The following is a 20131-nucleotide window of genomic DNA, read 5'->3' as shown; positions in this document are numbered from 1 at the left end:
ATTTTCATTACATCCATTACAATTTGTAAGTACACGGCTTACATACATATTGTACATATGCATAAGCGTAAACAATTATTTATTTATTTTTTAATTATCAATTTGTCGTAATATGAATTTTTAATTAATTTTAGTGTTTTTATTTTAGTAAAATTGTTGAAATTTTGATTTTGGCTACGTTCATATTGTGTTTTATTCCATTTATCACCGTCGTAATGAGCTTGTTTTTGGTTTTTATTATTCTGTTTTTGTTTTTTTTTTTTGTATTAAATTTAACAATTTGTTATTTATTTTTAATATTTAAATTTAATTTTTATTTTAAATTTAAATTTAAAATTTTTTATTTTTTATTTTTCAGTTAAATTTTTATTTTTTATTTTAATTTTAATTTTTTCCATAAACAAGTTTTAAGTCGCCGCAGAATTATTGTGCATGTATGTGTAGTCGTGCAAATAATAAATTTACCAGTGTCGACAATAGAATTTCGAAATTTCTTATAACGGTGCAGTTTTCTTGTTAATGTTGTTGTTGGTATTTTTTATAATTTAGTTTAAATTTTTCTCAATTCACAGCCCATTTGTGTGTGTGTGTATGTATGTATGTATTCATAACTCAATTGTTTGTGTTAAATATAAATAATAAAAAAATTAAAAAATAATAATTAATTAAATCCCGCCAACCAATTTCTAAACAGAATTTCTAACTTGGTTTCATAAAAGAAAAAAGCCAAATTTAATTGTTTTTGTATGTAATAAACTTTTTATTATTTTTTTTCGGTTTTTCCGCTGCTTTTTCCATAATAATGGTGCTAATAATAATAATAATAATAATATTCCATAATTAATAATGTTTTGTTAATAATGACTAAATTCATAATTAATAATTTTATAATTGTATTTATTAATAATAATTAAATACTTAATGCATACTTTATTGTGAATGCATGTAAAAGCGTTTTATTTTATTTATTTATTTTTAATTATTATTACTACTAGTTTGCAATGCTTTTAATGCAATTTCATTCAAATTACGCTTCTTACTACCGTAAGAATTTTGCCAAAATCAGTTATTCAGTTATGTTAATAATTTTCAATTTTAATTTACATTTTAAAAATATTTTTTTTTTATTATATAATAATTTTTTACTGCAATAAAATGTTACTCATATAAATAATATTATAAAATATAAACATAATAAATTTATTATATATCGAAATGATATTAAAAATACTTATTTGTTAGTTTTGGTAATTCGACTAGAAATTTTCAATAAAATTGTTTATAACATAACTGATTTTTTTCTTTAAATATTTTTATGATATTTCCTTTTCATTATTTAAACAAATAAAATGAAAATGTTTACGTGATATACGTGCAGACAGCGCTTATTTTAGAGCTTTTAGGCTTTCATACTTTTATTAGAGCTTTTAGACTTTCATTAGAGCTTTTAAGCTTTCACACGCTCTCCAAATACAAATATTTAAGCTTAAAGCTTATGTATGCATTTTAAAGGCAAACATCTCATTGCGTGCTTTAACGAAGCTCCGTTTTTATAACAAATAAAATCCGGGCAAACGCACTGTGTGAGAGCGCTTTCATTTATTTTCGCTCGCTTTCATTTATTCTCGCGCCTTTACTTTAAAGCTCTCTCTGCCTACTGTCTACTGCCTATGACATTTCATGTTATTTAATTTAACTCTACTTTAGCACTTAAAGAATAAAAATATATATTAATATTTATATATTGTTTAATATAAATTTCATTATGTATGTATATCTCATGTACATATGTATGTAGTGTATGATAGTTTAAGCTTTTCTCTATGTATTTATATTACAATTTGGTATCTGTGTGGATTTTGTGTGTGCATTTTGCTGCTTAAATCGTACAGTATTAGCTGCTGCTTTGTTTTGCTTTCCATTTCCATATTTTTTTTTAATTATTTAGTTATATTTTTTATAGTATGTATGCATGTATGTATGTTTTAATGAAATGTTTACTTCTTCACTTCCGTTTTAAATGTATTTTTTTATTATTTCATATAATTCTGATAGCATGTGAATTTACATTATTATTTATTATATTCTGTGTGCTTGCTATGCTAGTATTTATAATAACTTAATTCATTATGGGTGGCTCTTACTGTTTTAGCTTTACATTTGTATATATGTATTGTATGTATTATGCAACTATTTTTCTCTGCTTGTGGGGGGACTTTCATCCGCCTTTTGACGTTTTTCACCTATATTTACAATGTGATTTCTATTTGTTTTTATCAATTAAGTACATTTGACGCTAGAGTTTGTATGTATGTATGTATGTAATTTATTTCCATACATACTTAGTTAATTATATAATTTGGAATAATATTTAAATGAAATGTAAATAACCTGAATAAATTCAATAAAGCAATTTGTAAATAAAATTCGTTGAAGAGAACGTATAATAATGTGGAATAGTAAATTCGGTGTATCTAAGGGCATGAAAGACAACTCAACAAGTGCTGAAAATATTTTAAAATAAATATTTTTACGAAATACTTTAAATTTTAACAGTGCTGCACATTACAACACTGCTGAATTGCTTTGAAAGTTTGCTGAATAGCTTACAAAGAAAGCAATAATGCTCTAAACTGTTTTATTTTATGAATGTCAGTCCTATAATAGTGCTGAATTGCACTGAAAGTTTTCTGAATAGCGTACAAAGAAAGCATTAATGTTCTAAAAGGTTTTATTTTATGAATTTCAGTTCTATAATAGTGCTGAATCTTCTGAAACGTTTTTTTATAAATTTTATTTCTATAATAGTGCTGAATTGCATTGAAAGTTTGCTGAATAGCTTATGAATAAATCATTAATCTTCTGAAACGTTTTTTTATAAATTTTATTTCTATAATTGTGCTGAATAGCTTACAAAGAAAGCAAAAATGTTCTAAAATTTTTTTATTTCATGAATTTCGTTCTATAATAGTGCTGAATTGCACTGAAAGTTTTCTGAATAGCGTACAAAGAAAGCATTAATGTTCTAAAAGGTTTTATTTTATGAATTTCAGTTCTATAATAGTGCTGAATCTTCTGAACCGTTTTTTTATAAATTTTATTTCTATAATTGTGCTGAATTGCTTTGAAAGTTTGCTGAAGAGCTTACAAAGAAAGCAATAATGCTCTAAACTGTTTTATTTTATGAATTTCAGTCATATAATATTGCTGAATTGCTTTGATAGTTTGCTGAATAGCTTACAAAGAAAGCAATAATGTTCTAAACTGTTTTATTTTATGAATTTCAGTTCTATAATAGTGCTGAATTGCATTCAAAGTTTTCTGAATAGCTTACAGAGCAAGTAATAATGTTCTGAAATGATATTTTATGAATTTTAGTTCTACTAATATTCGCTTGAGATATTTTAATTTTTAAAAATTCATATTCAGCAAATACTGAAAGTTGTTCATAAACATTTCCCAACAACTATTTTAATAAAATAGATATAATTTTGAAATTTTAATTCAGCACATGCTTAATTGTTCTTTCTAGCTTTACTCAACTATTCCAAAATATCCGTTAAGCAATATAATACTGCCAAATGCTATTCAGCAAGCGCTGAATTATATACGGTATACAATTTTTAACATTTTTATTCTTCTAAAAGCTAAAAACAGCAACATTTTTTTAAATATTTAATTGTAATAAGAAAATAATTGCATTTTTAATACTGAAAATTGAATTTGAGATGCATAAGTGTTTGAACGTAGACATTAATTAATATATAAATTAATTAAAAATTATTTATTGTACGTTATGCCACAAAATTAAATGTAAATATATTTATATGACTGAAAAATATTAAAAATTAAAAATTCTTTAATTCTTCAACAATTAATTAAGCATACAAAGAAATGTTTGACAAAAAATATTTAAATAATTAAAAACAATTCTTAATAATATAAAAATCATATTTGTATTGCACTTTTAGTTAGTAGAAATTTGCTTTTCGAAATTCTTTTTCGGCTATTTTAACATTATTTTGTTTATAATACTAAACGTAATTATGCAATTAATATACAATTTATTTAATTAACTTAAACTATACGCCTGCATTGTATCGTAATTAATGAATACAATATAGTATACAGTTGAAATTAATTTCAATTCTCTAAAATTACAAATTCGCTATACAATTTTCTGATTTGAAATTTCTTCTTTAAATTTTCAAAAACTTTACTTAGTTAATTGTTAAATAAGTTATGTATCTTTTTTGGTTTATTTAGCTGTAGATTTGTTGCATATTTCCTTTAATGTATTTATTTAAATATAATTATATTTATAATTCATTAGTTATTTATGTAATAAATGTGAAATTATTTTATTTTAATGTAATTTTATATTATTTAGAGTCGGCTGCATGTTACTCAATTTGCAAAAAAAAATTTTGAATTGTTTAAATGTGTATGTATGCGGTTGTATAATTTTTATTGTTTTTAATAATGTTTTATTTATGATTTTAATCGCTAAATATTGTTACTGAATGGTTTTTTATTTAAAATTTTGCATTTTTGTACATTACTGTGTTTGCTTGTTATTATATAATTAATTTTTTTTAATATTTTGAACGCTTTACTGTTTATATAATGTCATTGTGTTAGTGTATGTGTTTGTGTGCTTGAAAAGTGGTTATGTATTTTTGCGGAGCGTGTGATTGTTGGGGTCATGGTTGCGAGACAGACTGCAAGTAATATTTTAAAATTTCGTTTTCTTTTTTCACTAATTAATACTTAACTATTTATTATAATTTATTTTTTTATTTTTTAAAGAAAAAAAAACGCTACGCCTATTTCACGTTGCGCGACTTCTATGCGAAAATCATGCAAATTGTGTTTTTTTTTAATAATTAATTTTAATTACTACTCAGTTAATTTATTTTATTTAGTTTTTTAGTTTTTACAATGCTTCAACTACGCACAACTGCTAGCTCAATATTATTTGTTTTTCTTCTCATCACTAAGTATTTTGTAACATACTTTCTTGAGAATATAAAAAATACTAAATTTTAATTTTAGTTTTTTTTTTGTTTTTCTGTTTTTGGTTTCTTGTGTTATTTATATTTCTACTCTCATTTGGTATAATATTTTTCTCATATAATTTATTTATTATTATTCTTTATTCATAATATTAATAATATTTATTAATAGATTTGTATATAATATGTGTATATATGTGTGTATATAAATCTTTTGGGGGGATTTAAGTGTAGTTCTAATTTATTTTTTTTTTAATTTTAATTTTCTATGCATTCTTTAAAAAAACTTTTAGTTGATTATATTCATATATATGTATATATATATATATTTGTTTTTAGAAAATATGCAAAGAAAATTTAACAAATGTTAAAAATGATTAGCTTTTATTTTTATTTTTTGCTAAATTATTATTAATATTTCGCTTTTCTAAATTTATATATGTATGTATATACTTGTAATAAGCATTTGTTTCTTATTCTCATATAGAAATTACCTGTATTTGTGTTTTTCTTTTACTAAATAGATTAAATAGTTTACTGCTGTTTACTGTTGTTTTTGTTTTCGATATTTTTGTTTGGTTTTCGTACAGCAATTTATTTAGTATAGAGTCTTCACGTAGTGTGATGATAATTAATTGATTTCGCTAAAATTTGCAAAAAATATTATTTGCATTGTGTGGTTATCTAATTAAGTATTAGTTGAAAGCCTCGGTTTGTAAGTTTAAAAATATAACAAAAAAAAATTAAAAAATTAAAAATATTAAAAAAAATTAATAAATTAATAAATAAATAAAAAAAATAATTGAAAAAAATAGAAAAAAAATCAAAAATAAATTTAAAGCCTAAAAAATACCCGAAAATAAAAAATAAATAAACAAAGTGTAGTGATAAAAAATTATTAATAATTATTTTTAAAATCAAATTTTGTAAAAAATATTTAAAAGAAATATTTTTCTTGAAAAAAAAAAAATTCTTGAAAGAAAAAAATTAAAAATTAAAAAAAAAAAATTTAGAAATTTTAATATTGAAAAAATTATAAAAAAGAAATTAAATTAAAATAGTTTTTGTAAAAGTATTTCAATATTAAAATTTTAAATAAGACAAATATGTTTTAAAATTTTTAATATTGAAAAAAAATAAAAAAAAATAATTAAAGTAAAATAAAAACGTTTTATTATTAATTGTATAAATATAAAAAATTAAAAAAAAAATAGTTAAATATTTTGAAATAAAAAAATGATTTTGAAAAAAATTATTAAAAAAATTTGAAAAACTAAAAAAAATTTCTAGCACAAAAATAAATAGTTTATAAAATAATACTAAAAAATTAAAAACTAAAAAAAAATATATTTTAAAAATTTTAATATTGAAAAAAATTATTGAAACGTAATTAAAGCATTTTAATATTAAAATTATATTGAAAAAAAATACAAAAAATAATTAAAGTAAAATAAAAACGTTTTATTATTAATTGTATAAATATAAAAAATTAAAGAATATTAAACATTAAAAAAAAATAAAATTATATTAAAATTTAATCTTTTTTTTAATGTACAAAATTAACATATAAATTAAAAAAATAATAATTTTTAACAAAAAAAAAATTTAATAACGTTAAATAACACTAACGAACGCATGCATTTAATACGTCTTCATATTAATATTATTTATTTATTTGTGGCATAAGTGCTTAATTATTTCATTTATTATTTAATACGCCTCTATTGTAACTCTGCCTCATTTACATTAAAACTAACTTGCTAAATATTTCCCCCAACTATCGTCATCATCATCATCACTGCACTTGTTTACTTTCAATAATAATAATAATATTTGTTATAATATATATTTTTAAATTAGTTTTTTTTTGTTTTATTAATTATTTATTTCTTTTTTTCTTATTTCTTTTTACTTAAATATTAATTAAATTCGAATTTTTGTGTTAGATTTTCAATTATTCTTCGCTTTTTTTGTTGCTTAAAAGCTAAAATGCTAAAAAGTTCCTTCTCCTCCTACTCTTCAACTCCTCCAAAATAGTTCCCAATACTACACACAATGAACTACTATTCAACATACTTCCTGCTGTATGTATGCGTCTACACCACTTTGTTTTATTAAACGCAATCTTCACTACTTTATGCCACACATTAAACTCGTGTTCGCTCACGTCGTCATTATAGCGCTCTATATAGCTTTTTTTATTTATATGTTGCAAAAGTTCAACATTAACTTCAACAAATTTAATTCATTTTATTTTTTCATATATATTTGTTTTATGTTTTTGTTTTGTAATAATTTCTAAATCAATTTTTGCGCGGTTGCTGCCCGTCTTTGCCCACCCTAATACATATGTATGTGTTTTTTTAGTAGTAGGTAGCTGTATATAAGTATGCATGTATGTGTGTGTGTGGTAACGCTTGCTCAAATGGTTTTCTTTTTTCATTTCGCGTGTTTGTATGTATGTATCAAAAAGCGTTTCTGCAGACTAGAGCTTTTGTATGTATGAATAATATTGCAGGGCTATCATATTGTGAGTCATTCTACAGATCAAGAGAGAGTCGTGCTTCATGCTCAATATGTTGGTATTAAAGCTCGTGAGATAACAATCACTCTGTTTGCTTTGCTAATAATTGTATACATTTTTACAAATATGAAAGCTCAGGAGAAAATTATATACTTCGAAGCTAGTTTCAAATCTGTGAAGTTTTAAATTTTTTCGCAATAGTTGCACAACTACCAGTATGAGCTTTCACTTGTGGTCTGAAAGCTCGATTATATATTATTCATACTCATTCAGTGAACAGCACACAATCTTTCGATAAGTTCAAACCGACTGCGTCAATTACCTGTTGGAACATTGCTATAACGTCTCAAGAAATCTAAAGCTTTCAAATTTTTCCTTATGCATTTTTATAAGCCTTTATTTTTAAGCTATGCTTCCTCTAATAATTCTAAAGCTTTTTCCTTTTCTCTCATGTATTTTCAAAAGCTTTCATTTTTATGCTGTACTTTAACTAATATTTCTAGAGCTTTCACCTTTTCTCTCATGCATTTTTATAAGCTTTCATTATACGCTAAGCTCTCTCTAACATTTTTGGAGTTTTCTTTTTTTCTTTCAAGCATTTTAATACGCTTTCATTTTCATGCTATGTACTCTCTAATATTTTTAGAGCTCTCTCCTTTTCTCACATGTAAGCATTCATTTTCATGCTATGCTCTCTCAGTTGTGACATCTCGCACGCTATTTATTTCTTTCTCAAACCATTTCTATCACTCTCAGCGCTTATTTTTTACACTCTTCATGCTGTTAGCCCTGCTTTGTCATACATATACCTACATATTTTGCCCAATTTGTTTTTGTATTTGTTTTGTGTTTAGTTCTTCTGTGTCATTTAATTGATATTGTGGAACTTTAAGGCTTGTAATCTCAACGTTTTTTTGGAACTTGTTTTTGTTTTTTTGGTTTTTGTTTTATTACAAACTGTGGAAAAAATATTTCCCAATTTTTGCCGACGTTTTCTACTACTCTAATACTATATGTATGTATGTATGTACTTCAGCTCGTCTTGCTACAAATTCGCGCTTGCTTATATATTGGATGATTTTCACTACTTGCTTCGCATTATTTTCAAACTATTTGTATTTGGTAATAAATTTTAAATAATTATTATTTATTTAAATAGTTCTTATTGGCGCACGTTGGCTTGCTAATTTTTTTTATCTGGTATCTTTACTAAGTTTTTTTTTTTTGTTTTTTTTTTTTTGGTTTGTTCACTAAGTTTAATAAATTCCCATTATGATTCTTGTGTGTTTGTTTTTTGTTTTGTTTTACTAATAATGTATTTTTACGCATTATTTTATTTTTGTATGCGTTAATTTGCATTATTTCAATGAAGTATATAATTTTATATTTTTTTTTAGATTTTTTCAATTTTATATTTTGTATAAAAATTATTATTTGTTTTGTATTTGTTTTTTTTTTATTTATTTTAAGTACTTGGTATTTGCTCTAAATTTATTGATGCAGTTTTGTTTTTTTCTTTGTTTTTTGTCTATATTTGTTTGTTGTATTTGTTGAAAACCCAGAACAGTTCAGTTTTTTCGGTTCTTTATTCATATTTTCCAGTCAGCATTTTGTTTGTAGTTGTTTGTATTTGTGTGTGTGTGTGATAATATTAATTGTAGTGGTAATTAAGTAATTGATTAGTTAATTAATTTATTCAACTATTGTTGTAGTTATGTATGTAATGTTTTTTTAATAATTATATATATATATATGTATATATATGGTACATATGGTATGCAAAGTGTTTTGGTAGTTGAATGGAATATCAAACTCTAAAGTGTGTTTGTGTGCATAAAAAATGATTAGTAAACTTTCAAATGTATGCTTTTGAAAATTTAAAGAAATCTATATATTTTTTATTTGTTTTTGTTTAATAATAGTCAAATTTTTACTTATTCTTTTTTGTGATTTTGGTTTGTTCTTATACGGTTGTTTTGCCTTGCGATAAAGTTAATTAATAAATATATTTATATATATGTATGTATATATATATATATAGATATATATATGTGTGTATAATGTATATGCGTGTGTTGTATATAATAACTACGATATTATTTTTTTTTGTATGCTTATTTTTGTTTTTTGGTTTGGCAAAAATTGTTCAACTTCTCTTTGACATCCACTTTATTCGCTATTTACTACTCGTACACGCATTTTCGTTAGCGGTATTTCAGTTCTTCTAAATTTTGTGATAATAATATATATATATATATATTTTTTTTGGATTTTTGCATATACATAAATGTATATTTCTTTTTTTTTTGGTTTAAATTTTTTTAATAACATTATTTAGTACACACTTTATCGGCATGTTGTTGTTGTTTTTCATTGACGTTTCGAAAAAATTGAATTCCACTTTTATGCTTCTTTGCTCGTGTTTGTTGCTGAGCTACGGTAAAAGCTTGTGTTCTTTTGGTTTTGGATCGGTTTGCCTGGTTAGTTGATAGGAAGCTGGATTTACATCATCGGGTAAGACATTTTAACTGCTTTGATGGCATTGCTCTTGGTTGATAAACTGTTCGCTGACCTAGAAATGGAATAGTTAAGCATTAGTATTAACAAAAAATGTTTGTAAACTTTTTTTAGTATTTTATGTGAAAGCTTTCTAGGAAAAAAGCTTTGGTGCGCCATCAGTGAAAGCTCACAGCCTTGAATTGAAATGGTAAAGCATTATTATTAACGAAAATGAAATCGGAAACAATTTTTTTTAGTTTTTTCTGTGAAAGCTTTCTAGGAAAAAAGCTTTGGCGCTCCGTCAGTGAAAGCTTTCAGCCTTAAAGTGAAGTATAATAGTAAATCATTATTATTAACGAATATGAAATGAGAAACACTTTTTTTTTGGTTTTTATGTGAAAGCTTTTTAGCAAAAAAGCTTTCAGAGTTGAATTGAAGTAGAAAAACAGTATTAGTAAAGAAAATGAAATGACGCAAATTAAAAGTAATAATGCAAAGTTAATTTAGGTTTTTATGTGAAAGCACTCTAGGAAAAAAGCTTTTACGCTCCATCGGTGAAAGCGCTCAAACATGAATTAAAGAAATAAAGCAATTCCTTAATAATGAAAATGAAATGAGGAAAACTTTTTTTTATTTTTTTATGTGAAAGCTCTCTGGTCACCTTCAGTGAAAGCTCTCACACTTATATGGAATTATGAGCACTGTCTGAACAGTAATATAATTTGCTTCAAATGTTAGTAATTATTGAAAACTTTAACTTTCTACAGCAAACTATATTTTTTCATTACTTACCTAGTTAATTTTGCATGTTGTTTATTTTCTATGGGCTTTCACTGGGATATACATTATTGTAAACTTGCACATATGTTATGTAGTGAATTTATTTTGCGGGTTCATTATTTCAATTCAGTTATTTGGAATCTATTGACTACATTACTGCTTTGCTTGCTCCTTCTCTTTTGCTGCTGACTGTTGTTGAATTTAGAGGTTGACTTGCTGCGCTTTTACTTGTTTAGTTTTGTTTCATTTTTTTGGTTCTATTTGGTAATAGATTTTTTTTTGTTATATATTTGTGTATATATAATTTTTTTGTTTGCTTCTGGAATTACTGTTTCATCAATATTTTCGAAAGAAGTAATCGTTTGTAATTGTTAATGTTGTGTAACGCTTTAAGGAACTCCGATTGTTAATAGGGTCGGCTGGCATCCTTTGGCCGCTTCAGTTGAACTTTCAGTCTTTTCATGCCAATCTGGAAACCATTCATTGCCTGAATGGCCGCTTGAGCGCTGGCAGGATTATCGAATGAAACAAAACCTATAAAAGACAAGTGTTATATTATAAACAGTGAAGAGATGATAATTGTGTTTTGAATATGTGTGTGTTAAGCTTACCAAAACATTTACTCTGATTTGTAGCGCGATCAATGAAGACCTTTGAACTGATCACATTACCGAATGGCAGGAACATCTGCATCAATTCCGCATCGCCGAACTCTTGCGGCAAATGATATATGAATAGATTACAACCCTCTGGTCCCGAAATCGAACATCCTGGGAACATCAGAAAATCTTAAAGAAGACATTACAAGAAAAGAAAAGAAAGAAAGAAATAAACGATGAGAAAATCAAAAGTGAAAAATCTATGAATTTGTGATTTGTGATGCTGCGACTTTGATAATTGAAAACAGATCAGACGAAATGAACAGCAATTAAACTAAAAAAAAAAATCTGAATAATCGTATACCTGTAAAATTACATACATACATTTGTAAGTGTATATTGAAAATATGAAATTATGAAGACTCCCCTATCAGCAGGTATCAATTTAAAATAAGAAATAATATGAGATCTGCATATATAGTACATATATGTATGTATATATAAATAGTCGAGACTTTTAATTAGTAGAACATAAGTATAGATAGCATAAGTAAAAATAAGTTGTCAATATTTATAAAAACAAATTTTCCTGCAAAGTGTGCGTAAAAAAGCTTCTAGAATCAACTATAGTATATACTTTGATATTCGTGAAAGCTTTTAGCGAAAGCTTAGCAAAATTAAGTTTAATTTTGAATAGATAATGCATTTTTTTATTGGTTACAATTAAAAGCTTCTAGAATCAACTATAGTATATACTTTGATATTCGTGAAAGCTTTAAGTGAAAGCTTAGTAAAAATAAGTTTAATTTTGAATAGATACTTTTTTTATTGGTTACTATTAAAAACGTTGAAGAGCTTTGGTTTGGAAAAAAATAATTATTTAATATTCGTGAAAGCTTTTATTATAATCTTAGTAAAAATAATTTTGAATTCGTGTAAATAATGATTTTTTTTATTTATTGTTAAAAATTGTATGCTTTAAGAGCTTTAAAAGGTTTTATTCATGAAGTTAAAAAGAATGTATAGATTGGAAGAAAACTTTCCTTAATTTTGTTGGTAAGATTATTTGTCATTAACGCTGGAAATAATGTTATATTTGTTGATTGATTTTTTTTTAAGAAACCCTAGAGCTTTTGCATGTGGGAATTAACTTATTTGAACTTTCCATTAAAAGCTTTTGTAAAAGTTAAATTAAAGAGAAATATTCAATAAGCCCAAAACTGTAAAATTAAAACTGTAAAAACTTATTTAAAGCTATTACTAAAGCTTTCACATTGGTAACTTTAAAATTTTTACAATAAATTCTCTTTATCTCTACTGTACAACTTATTGCACAGCAGCAGTGCTAGTTATAAATGTGGAAGTTGTAAGGTAGCAACAAAAAATGCGTGAACTTAAAAGCTTTGTGTACTTGAATGCAGTCTTGCATACGTTTGCTGTATTTGTCTACTACTAAAGGATACCAAAAAAATAAGGTACTTCATAAAACTAAAAATCTTAGTTAATAAAAAATCATGCTAAAATAAATTATTCATACAAGCATGCTCTTATAAAGCGCCATCAAATATTTACAATACATTTACAATATATTTTGTATGGCCATAAAATGCTTTTAACAAAAGCTCTACCAGCTCTTAAAATTACATTTTGTTTCCATTATTTTTTTTCGACAATATTTCGCATTCAAATCCATTTTAAAATTTATATTTATAGCAATAACTGTTGTTTCTTGTCCACTGCTAAGCAATAACATTGGGGAATTAAATAAAATGCTACACAAATAGGGCAGCATAGCTTGTAACAACAGGAAAATGTTTGTTGCACACAAAAATACACATGCAATATGTACAATAAAAAGGTAATATATGATGAAAGGTGAATAGTATATTGATATTACAGATATTTTGTTTGTATGAAAATATATAAAGCTTAGTTGACTATATGCATATGAATGTGATATACATCGTCTTATGCTTAACTAAATTCATATATATTTCTGTATTATTGAAGCGTCTACATATATTTTGATAATAGATACAAAATATTTCTACTTTAATATAATATTTATATAAAGAGAGCTAGTATAATAAAAAAAATATGTCTGAAATACTACTTTGAAATTTGCTATGAAATAAATATATTTCAAATCGAACAGTTTAAAATAAATAAAGTCTCTAGAGACTTCTGGTGTCACAATAAATATATATATAACTAACTAAAATAAATAAACTTTCTTCCTTCTTTTGTGCTGAAAGCTGTCAAAAATTTGTAACAGACTTTTGTGCAAAATATGCTAAGGTCTTCAGAAAACTTATTAAATAATTTATGATAATTTCCAATTTAATTTGAGCTCAATAGCCTTTTCGCACAGGTGTTAATTGATCAATTAACCAGCCTTTATTCGATAAAAGCGCTGTTTTAGATCAATTTATCATACAAAAGAAAAATCTTATGTTACTACATACATTTTTAATCCAATACAAATCGAGTTGGAACTGGTAAAATTTTCTTACGAACAAGAAAAACAGCTGATCGTTAATAGAGTAGCCGGCTGTGTGAAAGCCAAAAACTGGTCTCTCAATTATAGTCTGCGAAAAGGCTATCGTCATTGTACTTCCATATATTTAGGCATATCAGGGGCGAACGCAGGGGGGGGGTTTTGGGGCGTTAAAACCCCCCCAAGGTAATTGAATTTTTAAATAATAGAATTTAATTCTACATAGTCATTTGAAAAATTGTAATTTGTTGTTTTCAAAGCAATCTTTCTGCCGAAATAAATGAATACATTAGTCACTAACAGCGTTACCGTTTTGATACATTTGTATCTTTTTTGATACTTTTTTTTCTAAATTTTGTGATTTCATAATTTTTTTGTTCACAAACGGTCTATTTTGATACTTTTCTGCTGATAGAATTTAATTTTTTGAAACTATGATAATGTTAAACTAAAAACAAACCTATTGTATCTGGATAGTAGTAAAAAGTTGTGGGAATGTAGGCCAATTAAAAAACCCAGAAAAATATAAACTGGAGACATTTTTTTTAATTTGCTTCAAAGTAATGAGTCTGCCTTATAACTCTGTGGCTGCTGAACTGGATTTTTTTAGATTTAAGGGGAATTGTGAGTCGAAAATGGACTTCTTTTGAAAATTAGTTCTGAACTGACAAGTCACCAATAAGGTTTCTATTATTCTTTTTAGAGTTTATTGTTAATCATAACACAGGAAAACTAAAAACTCATTTATTATGACTTTCAGTTTTCGTTCCATGAGCAAACTGTTGTGAAATAAATTTAAATTAAAAAAAATTATGCTATTTGCAAAAAAATACTTGAGTGCCTTAACTAAAATGTCTATATTTTTAATAAAAACAACCAGAAAAAACTGGTCTGAATTAGATACACAACTTTACTTATTATTTGTTTTTCAAATGAAAATTTTCAAAACAGTGCATCGTTTTTTAAAGATTGGAGCAACAATCCCTATATCCGTCGCTTCAAGTGAACGCTCGTTTTCCTCACTTCGCAGGCTTAAAACATATTTAAGAAACAAGCCTGAACGGAATGGCTCTCTTGAATATCCATAGAGATATAGACGTGATGGAGGAAGAGATTTAAAATGTTATGGCCCAAAATAAAAGAAGATTAGACTTCAATTTGTAAATAAAATAATGAAACATTGTCTTTTACCTAAAACTCCCCCCCCCCACAAATTTTTTTCCTGCGTTCGCCACTGAGGCATATCGTTAGGTTAGGTTAGATTGAGGGGTAGATCAGCGCAGATGCAGAGAATTTCACTTAGACAGATTCGGCTGTCCATTGTGACACTCGGAAAACTCCTAACGGATCACTAAGACCCTTATGTTGCGACAAAGCGGTTGGACTCTATATTAAAGTTCTTAAGTCGCTGGGTTCGCCGAAGATATGCCTACCGAGGTACTTTAAGTAGTAGTTGTCACCTTGTGTTCTGAGAAGAAACGGGCTCCCTTAAATTATTGTTCTATTGGCTTTAAAGGACTTTATCTAAAACAACATGTTACTTGTATCTATAAATATTACGTTAGAATTATTGAGATTTAAATTTTATTACAAATTCCAAGAAAAAATGTATTTCATATCTGCATCTACTTCCTATAAAAATAGAAATTGTTTGCACATAAATTGCAAAATTAATAAAAAGTGAATAAAAAAGTATAGAAAGATGTGTGAAAGAAATTACCGTAATATACATAAATGGATATTAATATAAAACAGCTTTTATGCCTAATTACATAATCACAACTATTATAAATATGTATGTGCGTATATATTGACAACTATTTACAATACATTACAAATAATTAATCCGCGTACAGCAAAGTTCACAAATTACATAAAAAGCACACAGATAATTATAAAGAAAATCAACAGTAAATAAGTTAGTATATGCAAAAAAGAAGCAAAAAACAAATCAAGAATTAAATGAGTTGAAAATATTTACAAATACAAAAACTAAATGAGTTTTTTTTGTACACAATGAACTCATTTCAACATAATTTTTTTGAAACCATAAATATTACAGCACACAAATCAGTGGATACTAACAAATTACCGTTATATGTTATTAAATGAAATAATTAAAAATAATAAAAACAAAAACAAGAAAAAAAAACACAAACTAAGTAACATTTACATTTAAAAACTGCTTACCTTCACGTTGAGTGGGTGCAACCGCCGCGAGTGGTGGTGGTAAAGCTTGTGGAAATTGTCCATAAACGGCGGGAAAGGCTGCATTATATAAATAATTTTTGTTGTTGGTTTTTTGTTGTTTTTTCGGTTTGTTTTTTGCGTTTTGTACACATACATATATTATATATATTTAGATATATATATATAGAGTAATCGAAACATTTATGAGACAACACAACGTTTATATAATGTATATATGTAGTTGGGAGATGAAAAAATTAAAAACGAAAAAAATCGAAAAAAAGAAACGGAAAAAGTAGAGAAAACACATTAAAATCACACAATATAAAAATCAAAGTTAATTATTTTGAACAATATTTATATACGTCTTTGGCAACTATATATAAATAACATATTAATAAACATTGTTTTATAGTAGATACCGTAATGATGAACAAAAAAATTAATAATTATAATTTATACTGTTATTATTTTTTTGTTTGTTCATAGGTTATTACATGAACGAGCAGTAAAACGAGAGTCACAGCTTATGCAAGACATATTTTTCAATCGATCTTTTATCGATAACGTTGTGGTACTCACATTAGGCCATGATAACGAAAATAAAGACAGTTAACAAGTAGATTTGAATATAATATCATTTGAAGAATTTTTTCCAAGTTTTTATGAAAGCTTAGCATAACTTTATAGTTAAAGCTCTATTAGAATTTACTCATGTGCTTTAAATTTTTATACAATTTGTAAAAAGCTTACTTGAAACCACAAAATTCTCATATTTTTATGTAAGCAGTGAAATAAATATTTTACAGGTGAAAGCTCATATGAAAGCTTGCGGCAACAATGGAAAAATTAAGTGTATTTCATAATTTTAATAATTCATTGGTAAAATTGAGCTTGTAGGTTCATGTTTAAATATTAAAAGAGACAGAAATATTTTATACATGAAAGCTCACATGAAAGCTTGAGGTCAAAAACTAAAATTGATGTGAGTTTCTTAATTTTAATCATTCATATGAAAAGCTGAGCTTCCAGGCTCGTATTTAGAGACATAAATAATTTTTAGATGAGAGCTCACATGAAAGCTTGAGGTGCGAAACTAAAATTGATGTGAGTTTCTTAATTTTAATCATTCATATGAAAAGCTGAGCTTCCAGGCTCATATTTAGAACCAATAATATTTTTAAGATGAAAGCTCACATAAAAGCTTGAGTTAAAAAAATACAATAGAAGTGAGTATCAAAATTTTAATAATTTTTTATATAATTTCAGTGCTAATATTGAGCTTTCCGAAAGATGATTAATTAATTAATATTTATTTTAGTTCTCATCGTCTTTAGATAAGCTTCGTGACTCTTATTTTTGCTCCCGATAACTGTACGCCTTTTCGCAATGATATTGTTAAACCATTAAACACTTAACAGCAATATCGAAATGTTCTTTACATTAGTTTAAACATAAAATAATTACATTAATTAAAACAATTATGAATTACAAATAGTTGGTAGTTGGCAATAATTAACATTTAATTTAAATATTTATTACGAGTGACGATATATTGAATCCCATATTTTATATATAGAACATGGCAAGGTGTGGAAGTTTTAAATTTTTAAGATTTTTCAAGAAATTTAATTAAACTGAAATTCAGTTAAAATTAATAAAAATAATTTTTTAAAAATAAAAATTTAATAATAATTTCAAATTTTATAATTTTTTTTCGAATCCTCCACACCTTAATATGCACAATAATTACATTATTGCACAATAAAATAAATCATAAATCACTCGTAAAACAGTATTACCAACATTGAAACGGAAAAATTGGCATATATATTGACTTAGAACAACCATATATATTCAGTTTTAATAAATATTGCGCTGAGCTAACAATTAATAAATATATATTTATATAATTGTTTATGGCATGACACAACAATTAAATAACAATGAAATAGAGAACGTGGTATGAGTGTGACTGACACAATTACATAAGAAATTAATCCATTAATGAATTTCATAACATAACAACAAGAGTGAAAACTCACAATCAGTTTTAAAGTTTCCAAAAAATTAGCCTGTAAAATGAAATACGAAAATGAAAACGGAGAAACTGAAACGAGTGATACATATGTAACGCATTGTACACAGTTCAACGCAACGAAAAATTTAAATAAAAATTGTTATACAACAGCTAATAAATGTTTGGCAGAATAATTGATAATGGAGTGATGGACGAGAACTTAAATTAACTATGACGTTTGAAATGTTGAAACTCATAAAAAGTTTATATCATAAAATAAACTTAAATAATAGATATACCCTAAATTCATAAATATTGTAATAAGAAAGCTAATCAGTTGCATTTGTTGTTGCAGAAATAATAAATTAATATCAATATTTCTTGTGGCTAACTAAATATTAATATCTTAATTTTTCTTTGCAAATGCATAATAAATAACTCATAACTATTCGAAAGCTTGCTGAAGCTTATTTGGAGCTTTTTCATTGTTTTGTCGCTATGACATTTTGAACTTACCAACTCCTGGAAATGGTGGCATTCCAGTGAAGGCATGCTGTAAGGCGGCAGCATCACCATTTGGCAGACCTTGTGGTGGAATCGTTAAATGGAGTGGATCTATTAGGGGGAAACGAGAAATAAGTAAGAAATAAGTGAAATTGAAGTGAAATTTTACTAAAAGTAAATATAAAGGTGTGTGTTAACAAATATTTTCAGGAATAACGCTAATGAACTTTAAATTTAATGAAAGCTCACAGGAGAAGAACTTTAGTTGATAGGTCTGAAAAAGCATTGAAAATTTGATTTTCTTTAGTAAGGAAGTAGTAAAAATTAACCACTTTATGAAAGTACACTGGATAAGAGCTTAAGTTGACAGGCCTCAGAAAGCTTAAAAGCTTTAAAAATCCGAGTTTTTTCCTATGATGTGGTAAAAATAAATCGCTTTATGAAAGCACAGAAAAGTTTAGGTTGACAGGCCTGATAAAGCTCAAAAGCTTATTATAAGAGAAGAAGTCTTTCATAATTCATTGCTATAGTTTAAGAGTTTACGAAACACGAGTTTTTTTTGGAAAAGTAATAGAAATAATAAAAGCGAATTAAATAAACTTTGTGAAAGCACGAGCCTATCAAAGGTTTAGTTGATAGGTCTGTGAAAGCTCAAAAGCTCTGTAAAAGCGATGAAAGCTTTGAAATTCTGTTTTAAAAACTTATAAAATATGCATTTTGTTTAGGAGATTGTAAAAATAAACATAAAGTGAAAGCTCAAAGGCCTAAAGCTTATTTTTACAAGCTTGAGAAGGCTCAAAGCTATTTTACTGAAGACGTATTCTTTGAAATTCTGTTTGAAAATGTATAAAGTCCGTGGTTCTTCTAGGAAGTGGTAAAAATAAATCACTTTGTAGGGATATATTTCCAAGATTAAAGCTTAATTTACTATCAATTTATATTTTATTCCTTATTAATCAAATTTAAAAGCACATATTCACTCATATGCTCCTTATTAACCCAACGCTTTGGTGGTTTATTTATGCACTTTTAAGGATCTTCATGCAAATATTTGCTTATAGTGATATTTTTCTTTGTATGTGTGTGCTCTAGAGCTTTATGAACTTTTATTGCGTTACTTACGTCCCGGGAATGCCGTCTGCGGAATGCCATTCGTGAAGACGCCATCAGCGGCGGCGGCAGCTGCTGCGGCCGCTGCAGCAGAGGGTTGTCCATTTGGCGTTTGAGCGCCCATATTGAAATTGGGCATGGTCGGTGAGGGCAGCGATGGCTGACCGGTGCCATTTAAGCCATGAGGTATTTGCGTTGCCAACGCGGCCATCGGATTCATATACGAGCCGGGTGCAGTGGCAGCGGCGGCCATTAAAGCGGCTTGCTGTTGCTATTGTTAAAGGGAAAGAAGAAGAATAATAAACAACAATGTTATATAAGACACAATACGTTAAAATGTTAACGAAAAAAAGGAAATAATAGCAACAACTATAAATGAAATGAATGCATGAG

General features: G+C 26.1%; 1 protein-coding gene across 13 annotated transcripts in view; it reads right to left on the bottom strand.

Moving 5' to 3' along the window:
- Positions 1-6653: 6653 nt before the first annotated feature.
- LOC105221358 (CUGBP Elav-like family member 4) overlaps positions 6654-20131 on the bottom strand; it is an 867302-nt gene continuing 853824 nt past the window's right edge. For 12 of the 13 annotated variants that reach the window (XM_029045950.2, XM_054230385.1, XM_054230386.1 and 9 more), the window contains 6 exons: positions 19751-20009; positions 18641-18739; positions 16105-16182; positions 11430-11606; positions 10831-11352; positions 6654-10111 (listed from right to left, as the gene is read on the bottom strand). In XM_029045950.2, the coding sequence (XP_028901783.1) occupies positions 11225-11352; positions 11430-11606; positions 16105-16182; positions 18641-18739; positions 19751-20009 (741 nt within the window). In that variant the 3' untranslated portion in view covers positions 6654-10111; positions 10831-11224. The remainder of the gene's footprint in view (positions 10112-10830; positions 11353-11429; positions 11607-16104; positions 16183-18640; positions 18740-19750; positions 20010-20131) is intronic. The other variant, XM_054230389.1, reaches the window with a different exon arrangement.

The sequence above is a fragment of the Zeugodacus cucurbitae genome, chromosome 4 (genome assembly GCF_028554725.1).
Source record: "Zeugodacus cucurbitae isolate PBARC_wt_2022May chromosome 4, idZeuCucr1.2, whole genome shotgun sequence".
NCBI classification, from domain to species: domain Eukaryota; kingdom Metazoa; phylum Arthropoda; class Insecta; order Diptera; family Tephritidae; genus Zeugodacus; species Zeugodacus cucurbitae.
The sequence above is the reverse complement of the archived record's forward strand: the minus strand, read 5'-3'. Positions and strand labels throughout refer to the sequence as shown.